General features: G+C 36.4%; 1 protein-coding gene across 1 annotated transcript; it reads left to right on the top strand.

The window, feature by feature from the left end:
• The first annotated feature begins 389 nt into the window (after nt 1-389).
• LOC118751975 lies at nt 390-2,939 on the top strand. The gene has a single exon (XM_036486803.1). It carries the CDS (start codon nt 390-392, stop codon nt 2,937-2,939), a length of 2,550 nt encoding a protein of 849 aa, XP_036342696.1.
• Nucleotides 2,940-9,396: the final 6,457 nt, after the last annotated feature.

Below are 9,396 nucleotides of genomic sequence, written 5' to 3'. Positions count from 1 at the left end.
CAAAATCGTCCACTGGCATGTCTTTGAACGACCTCATGTATACCGGACCCACTGTTCAGAGCGAGCTTTTCACCATTTTACTTCGCTTCCGTGTGCCCAGGTTCGTCTTCACCGCAGATGTAGAAAAAATGTATCGACAGATGCTCATTCAACCGGACGAGCGCAAATTTCAACTTATCATCTAGCGAAAGGATTCAAGCCTATCAATAAAGCATTATCAGCTAAATACAATCACATATGGGACAAGATCTGCTCCATATTTAGCCACCAAATGTTTTCAGAAAATTGCAAAAGAAAATGCATTACAAAATCCTCTTGGTGCTCAGTTTCTACAGGACAATTTTTATGTAGATGACGGAATTGGTGGGCCAGACAGCTTAACCACGACGATGGAAATCCAACAGCAACTGATACACATCTTAAAACAACGTGGTCTTAACCTAAGAAAATGGTGCGCCAATCACCCACAATTACTGCAAAATGTTAGCATGGAGGAACAAGAAGTTGACATAGACTTTGACAATGACATCAATCAAACTATTAAAACGTTGGGGTTAACATGGATGCCTAAGATGGATCGATTCTGCGTAAAGGTATGCCTAGGAAGCTGCAGTCTTGCAACTAAACACTCAGTCAGCGCCGATCTTGCAAGGCTCTTCGATCTGTTGGGGATACTAGCACCAATTGTAGTCATGGCAAAAATGTTTATTCAAGATCTCTGGCAACTGAAGCTGACATGGGATGAAGCATTACCAGCCGATTTGAATGAGAGGTGGACAACATTTCGTAATGATTTGCAAAAATTGGACAACATGCAAGTTTCACGGCACGTGTTTGAAGGATATATCCCAGCAAAAATTCAAATTCATGTCTTCTCCGACGCATCAGAAAAGGCATATGGTGCTGCGATTTACATTAGATCCGAGCTGGATGAGGGACGAGTACAAGTGAGGCTGCTCTGTGCACAATCTCGTGTGGCACCCTTGAAACGGCAAACTATTCCTCGGCTTGAGCTCTGTGCATCAGTACTGGGTGCTCAACTAACTACAAGGGTCAAATCAGACCTTAAGCTAGACGATGTGGCTACATACTTTTGGACTGATTCACAAATCGTGTTGGCATGGATTAACTCATCCTCAGCATCATACCAAACGTTTGTGGCAAACCGTATAGCTGTTATTCATGAGCACACTACCGCTGAACAATGGCGGCATATAAGCTCAAAAGACAACCCAGCTGACATTCTATCACGAGGACTGCCGCCGGGGAGACTAGAAACATGCAATATGTGGTTTTATGGGCAAACAATCTTGCTTGGTAAAGAAGACACTTGGCCTTCAAAGTATTCCAAGGCATTATCAGTAATCAACGAAGGTATCAACATGGAACGGAAAGGGGTGACATCAGTCGCTGTTGCAACCACTGGACATGAAGGAAGCGTACTTTATAGCATTCGACACAATGGCTCTTTCAAAACATTACAAAGAGTGGCAGGCTACATGCTGAGATTTATCAACCAGGCCAGAAACCAATCGCGGGAGTCAGACATTCCCTTGACCGTACACGAATTGGAAAAAGCGCTTGTGGTAATCGTTCATACAATGCAGCAATCGGACTTTGAGGAAGAGCTTCAGCACCTTAAAAAATACAACGAATTTCGCAAAAACAGTTCTTTCCGCAGCCTGTCACCGTTTCTGGACAATAATGGCATCATCCGAGTTGGAGGGCGTCTACAAGCATCAGAACTTGCATACGATGCCAAACACCCTATGCTAATTCCACATAACAATTCACTCGCCAAATTATTAGTACAAATGATCCATAAAGAAAACCGTCATTGTGGACCTCAAGCGCTCTTAGCTTACACAAGGCAAAGGCCTATAAAGGGAAAATTGCTGACCCGATCAATTGTGCTCAACTGTGTAAGATGCACCAAAGCTAAGCCAAAACTAATGAGTCAAATTATGGGGAATTTGCCTTCAACAAGAGTAACTCCAGCAAGACCATTCATCAACTCAGGCGTGGACTTCTGCGGGCCATTTTGGGTTCACTTCAAGATAAGGGGAAAGAAACCACAAAAGGCCTATGTAGCGGTATTTTGCTGTTTTGCCACAAAAGCAGTGCATTTGGAATTAGTTAGCGACTTGACGACGGATGCATTATTTGGTGCCTTAAAACGATTTATAAGCCGAAGAGGACATTGTCAAAATGTATATTGTGACAACGCAACCAATTTTGTAGGCGCGAAAAACCATCTTTCTGAACTTACTGACGTTGTTTATGGAAATTCATCACGAGAATCAATAGTAAAGCAGTGCAGCGGAAAGGGAATAACATTTCATTTTATACCTCCTAGGACTCCACATTTTGGCGGTTTATGGGAAGCAGCGGTAAAATCAGCATCTACTAATAAGAAGCACCTCGCACCAGCGTCCTTAGCGTATGAAGAATTGGACACGATAATCATCGAGGTGGAAGGAATCCTAAATTCCAGACCAATCAGCCCAATGTCCGACAATCCTAACGATCTAACAGCTTTAACACCAGGCCACTTCCTCATAGGAGAACCCCTTAATGCCCAAGTTGATCCAACGTCTAGGCCACAGCAAACAAATTTATTAACAAGATGGAAACTTGTTTCTCACCTCAAACGCGAGTTTTGGAATCGGTGGTCCCGCGAATATTTATCGGACCTTCAGCTGCAAAATAAGTGGAAGACACAACACAACAACATCAACGTAGGTGACATGGTGATCATCAAAGAAGACAACACACCGGTACTGCAGTGGCCATTAGGGAGAACCATCAATGTATATGAAGGAAACGACGGTGTAGTGAGAGTGGCTGATGTAAAAACTGCTAGTGGCACTTGCAAGAGGCCTATTCATCGGCTTGCACCCTTGCCCAAGGAAACAAATGATGCCACAGAACGACAATAAACCAACAAACTGCTTGAGGAAGACAAAATTTCATCAAGGAGGAATAATCCTTCCTTACACCAAGGACTTGCTACACTTCTGATTACCCTACTCATCTTACCATTGGCTTTAGGAGCTGAACTTCAAAATAAGCGATTTGGATCAAGGCTTGGCATTCATTTTGAAGGAATAGGCTCAACAGCCATATCAACCACTGATTGGAACCTAATAATCTACTATGACATGGAAGGATTTTTGGTAGAACTAACAGCGCTGTCAAATAGCACAAGGGCCCTGCGTCATTTATGTCAAAAAATCACGCAAAAAAAGCTCATGTCTTTCTCTGGTAGCACATCTTGAACAAACTGAAAAAGAGTTGCAGCTAGATTACGCAATAGTAGAATCTAATCGGCGTAAACGAGGTGCCATTGATGCAGTTGGAAATATCGCTCATTCTTTGTTTGGAGTACTGGACGCAGAATATGCAGAACAAATGTCCAAAACAATCACACACGTTAAGGAAAATGAACTACATCTGCTGCACCTGATCAGAAATCAAACATCCATTGTGGACTCAATCATCAACATTTTGAAGCAGGATCAAAAAGCGGTCAAGAGGAAGTTCGACATCATTGATCAACAAGTGAGTCAAATATTCCAGAGGATCAGCAACGACACGCATGAGATATACCAAGAAAAATTATTTCGAATCTTTACCTCGTTATCCATCCAACTCACACTTATGGCAGCCAATTGTCAAAGAATGTAATCTGCAATATTAGCCGTTCTAATAGATACTCATCATGGAAAAATAAGTCCTCTTCTGCTGACGCCCAACCAATTGCAAGACGAAGTAAACAAAATTAAACTTCACTTATCAGCACCATTGGAACTGCCTGTAAACAAAGAAGATTTACTCCAGCTATACCAACTCATGACGGTTAAGGGAGGACTTACAGAAAAGCATGTTGTATTCAGCATCACATTGCCTCTGGTAGAGCATGATCGATATGACTTATTCAATCTGCTACAAATTCCTACTTGGAATAATGGGACTATGATTGAAATAAGTCCGTGTGCTGTAGTTTTGGCAATAAACACAGCTCTCGGTCAATATTTCCCGCTGAGCATCTCCAAACTTCAATCTTGTGTGGATATTAAAAAGGGAAATTACATCTGTTCTAAAATTCAAAATCGTTATAGTCACGGTTCATCTAAATGCGCATGTGAAGTAAATTTATTCAACAACAACACCCAGTCAAGTTGTCAACTGCGAAAAACACCAAACGATGTTGCATGGATATCACTACAGCATAAAAATCAATGGATTTATGCCACGTCTGTTTCATCTCGTGCAACCGCAGTATGTGGAAAAGAAATCATTCAGGTGATTCTAAAAGGATCAGGGCTGTTATCACTCCAACCAGACTGCACACTCAAACATAATTTTATATCAGTTCAAGCAGATCAGTTGATATCAACGAGTCTTTGCTCGTCCTACACTAGTCTGGGAGAAATTTCCGAAGTAGCTGCAGCAGAACATATAAAGCCTCTTCTTCAATCACGGGATGATGAGAAATACATAACACAAATACAAAACCTCACATCCTTACAATCATCATTGGCCAATCAACGTATATTAGAACTCCCAAACAAACTTGAATCACAAAATGCGCACCACATAACGGTTGGGTACACTGCCTTGGTTACAGTTTTGTGCCTTTTGGTGTTCATGCTAGTCAAAAGAAAATTTAAAACAGCCAAACAGGAAACATTGCACGCATCCACGACTGCGACCACATCCGGTCAAAATGAAAAAACCCACACCTGCGCCTCGACATTCTCAAGGAAGTTTGGACTTTACGATAAACATTTAGGACAGAACCTGCCAAGGAATTCGAGCTGCGCTCACCGGGGGGGAGGATGTTATTAAATAAGAAAAGTCGACATATTAATATTGCATTGGCTTTATTCAACAGGGTATTAATTTTCGCTTGCATTCTTTTATGCGTAGCGTGCACTTTATGCCTTTTAGTGTATTCTTATAGCCAAATAATTTGGCATGTGTCAAGTTACATATAAGACATTGTTGATTAGTGTACGCAAATGACGCAAAATGTGGAATATGCTTATGTCAACAAAAACGTGGGAATAAAAAATTTGCATTAATTATGCTTATGTGAACCAAAACGTGGGAATAAAGCCTTTAAAATAATTTTGCTTACGATCTAAAGTTTTTATGCCCTTATTATTTAGCTACGTAAGCATTTAGTTTATATAAAAACGTAATCATTAATTCAATAAAGATCACTTGAAAGCAATCAAGCAAACAACAGTGTTCGAACTTGGAGTAATCGCTACTGTTACGAACAAGAGGGTTGCCACCTGTTAAAAAATTTAACGTAATTTAAATGATATATTACAATATAGATATTAAATTTAAGAGGGTTAAGAAAGATAACTGCTGGAAATATTTTTGAATAAAATAGCCACCACTTTGATAATTTAAACTCAGTTATTTTGATAAAATAAATGAAATACGGTAATTTGGGTATACAAATTTAGATTTTTAAGACGGCTTACGGCCGAAAATATGGTTGAGGAAGGTTGCCACCCGTTTGAAAATTTAACCAAATTTAATTGATATACATAGGTATCAAATTAAAAAGGTGTAAGAAAGAAGACTTTTGGAAATATTTTTGAGGAGGGTTGCCACCTATTTGAAAATTTGAACTCAGTTAAATTGACTAAACAAATGAAATATTGCAATGAGGGTATAAAACTAAAGAGTGTATAAAATATCTACAGTAGAAAATATGTTTGATAAGGGTTGCCACCTGTTTGAAAATTTAACTCAATTAAATTGGTAAAATAAATGAAAGGTTACAATATGGGTAACAAACTAAAGGCATTTGAGAAATCTTGATTTATAAATATATATCTATATATATATAAAGAGATTTAAGATGGCTTACAGCAGAAAATTTGCTTGAGGTATAATATGGGTGCCAAAGGAAAGGTAATCTTGATTTGGAAATATTTTTAATGGGATTATCACCTTTCTAAAAGTAAAGACTGAAAATATTGAAATTAAATGACCAAATTAGTATGGGATCACCTGGAAATCAGTTGACGTGGTCCAAAGTTATGCGGTAACATACATAAAAAATAATAATCCGACGAATTGATAACCTTCTCCTTTTTTTGAAGTCGGCTAAAAACTACCGAAACAAATAACAAAATGATAAAAGAGAAACGAAAATAAAAAAAACTATCGCATGAAAGCTGTTTAAAAAATACTTAATGAAAACTTTAAACTGTTGACAACATTCCCTAGCATTATAAATCAGTTAACTTTTAATCGTTCACAATTTATTATTTATTTATAATTTGGGGTCGCCTTTGCCTACTACGTATATTGCGAGTAAAGAAATGTTGAATAACTTGATATAATATTATTATGATTATGATTATCATTACTATTGTGAACTCCTCTTCCCGATCCAGAGAACGTAAAGTATAGAGAAGGACCGAAAACTGTGAATGCCACATTTTTTTCGAGCCAACAAAACTGGCGAAGCGCATTTTAAGAGCGACAAATATTTGGAATACTTAACAGCGAAAGCAAAATACAAAGCATAAAAGAAGAATGTTAACAGAGCTAAATCTCACAAGAGCGTTTGGAATGTTAATTAAATATGAATATTGATGATTTTTGTGATAGTGTTTGATTTTTTGTGAACATAATTGTTTTAGTAAAAAATTATTGTTTTAGTAATTAAATTCAAATCTTTTGTGCTAAACTAAGCCCAAACTATTTAAGCACCTTTTTCGATATTCATGGAAATAACTAAGTTTTTTAATCTTTTCGACTTAGAATTTTTTTGAAAAAGAAACTGCGAAAAGAATTATTTTCCATTTTTTTTTGTAGAGATCTCCCTAAACTAAGACGAAAGTCTAAATGAATTTTTTCCATGTTTCCGATATTTATGGAAATAATTCAGTTTTTAATTATTTTCGACTTGGAAACTTTTTTTAAAAATACTAAAAATCTGAAAACGTCGGATTTTCGCCGCAATTAGTAAAGATCTCGCTAATCTAAGCCGAAACTATTTAACAAATTTTTCAACATATTTAATATTTATTCAGTTTTCAAATATTTTCTAATAAAGTCGTGTAAGTTGCCATTGGATGGGTGACAGCTCCGCTACTCATGTGCATATTTGTCCCCCACATTGTCATTTACATATCTAATTTATTAATAACTAAACCTAAATTTATAAAACACATATTTGTAAACTTCATTTCAATACCTATTTCTCCTACCAAATTTTTCATGGATCCAAAAAGACAAACAAATTAAAATGTAAGTATGTATGCATTTATAAATGCACATATGTACATACATATATACGATTGTTCTGCTTTCGTCTTCCCCTCGCCGCTTCCGTCAACACAAATTATTCAATTTCTGCGATCGCCTCCAGATTGGCACGTGCGCGAGACCATTAACCCTACGTTTACGAAATATTTAGATTTTCGCATAACTTTGCATTGAATATGGCAATACTTGTACATTTTGTATGGAGAATAATATTAATTAATTTAAAATTCTGCATGTAACCATGTTCTCGACGATACATGTAACTTTCATCAAGATTAACCATAAAAATTGTGCTTCATTAACAGTTGGAACCAGCTGAAACCAAAAAAACTAAGTCCGCTAAAATGGGTTAAACACTAACTGGAATTGGCATTTTTTACACGCATACATGCATACTTTCATATACACATGTACAGTGGAGTACCACTAGCTTCCCAATTCGCCAAACGACGTCGTTTCCGACTCGTTTTGGTGAACAATTTGTTCGCAGGCGACGGTCGCAAACGACTCGCCGGCGAACTCGCCGTCGGATGAATAGCACACTTCGCCGGCGGGCCGCAAAAATGACTCGCCGGCGAGTCGCAAAAACGACTTACCGGCGAGTCGCAAAAACGACTTACCGGCGGGTCGCAAAAACGACTCGTCGGCGGGTCGCAAAAATGACTCGCCAGCGGGTCACAAAAACGACTTACCGGCGGGTCGCAAAAACGACTCCCCTGCAGCCCGCAAGAACGATATACCAGCGAACTGCAAAACGACGCTCCAAGTTGTTAGAAAATCAAAAACAATTTTTTTAGTTTAAAATAGTTTAATTTAATTCATTGAATTTTTTCCAAAGTTTTTTAAATATACATAAATACTTAAATAGTAATAAAAAAGAAAAATAAGGTAAACATTCAGTCATAAAATACAAACAAAAATTTTAATATATTTTAATATAATATAAGTTTTAACAATTAATTTTTTTGTTACTTTATTTTAGTTATCTTTAAAATTAATTAAAATTGGGTTTATTTTTTAACAAGGACCATGTAGTTCAAAATTAAAGCAATGTGCAGTATACATACATACATATATATGTATATATAAAAAAATTTCAACAAGCTTTCATAAAAATTTAAAGCTTTTTAATCTGAATTTAAGAAACACATAGGAAGCAGTTTTATAGTTCATAAAATGTTAGTATAATAGAACACAGGTTTGAAGTAAAACAAAACTCACATTGTTTTTTGGTGTTATTTTTTTGCGGTACTGCGCATTTTCATCCATATGAATTTTATGACAGAAAATGCATGCTTTAAGGCACTTCAACCTTGTGTTCTATTATACATACCAAACTTCAATGGACTTTAAAACTGCTTCATATGTGTTTATTTAATGCAGAATAAAAATCTTAAAATTTTTATAAAAGCTTGTTAATTTTTTTGCAATTTTTTTTTTTGCGCAATTTTTGAATTTTGAACTATATGGTCCTTGTTAAAAAATAAACCCAATTTTTATAAAGATAACTAAAATGAAGTAACAAAAAAATAAATTTTTAAAACTTATCAATATGACAGATAGTATATTTATGCATACGACTGTGAAACATTTCTTTTATTCCGTTTTGAGGTCCTGTCTCCAGCATAATGGAAATATCTTTTGGTTATTCGCTCCATTATTTCCACAATTCATTGAATTTTTGCTGGAACGCTTCTGAAATAATATTAAAAGTATATTAATCATTTTTGAGAGCTGGGCATCAACAATTAATACTTCTACCTTCTGCCACCTGAAAAAGACGTGCGTGCCAAATGAACTTTTCTCTCAAAGTTTACACTGCTGGCAAATGTAAATAAGGATTACAATTTAAACACTAATTAATCCGACTAAAGTAAAATCTGTGGAAAATTAACAATAAAATATTTTTTTCGTAAAATCTATAAAGGATCTTTTATTTCTCAAACAAACCTGGGTAACAGTTGTTCGTCGCCACGCTGTAAAGTAAAAGTACAGTTTTCTACCAAATTAAAAAAAAGACCTTATTCCCACAAATTTTATTTTTTATTAATAAGGCCAATAGAGTAAACTTTACCTTTATAAAAAAACATTTTA

The sequence above is a fragment of the Rhagoletis pomonella genome, unplaced genomic scaffold (genome assembly GCF_013731165.1).
Source record: "Rhagoletis pomonella isolate Grant_MI unplaced genomic scaffold, Rhpom_1.0 Rhpom_scaffold_01135, whole genome shotgun sequence".
Taxonomy (NCBI): domain Eukaryota; kingdom Metazoa; phylum Arthropoda; class Insecta; order Diptera; family Tephritidae; genus Rhagoletis; species Rhagoletis pomonella.
The sequence above is the reverse complement of the archived record's forward strand: the minus strand, read 5'-3'. Positions and strand labels throughout refer to the sequence as shown.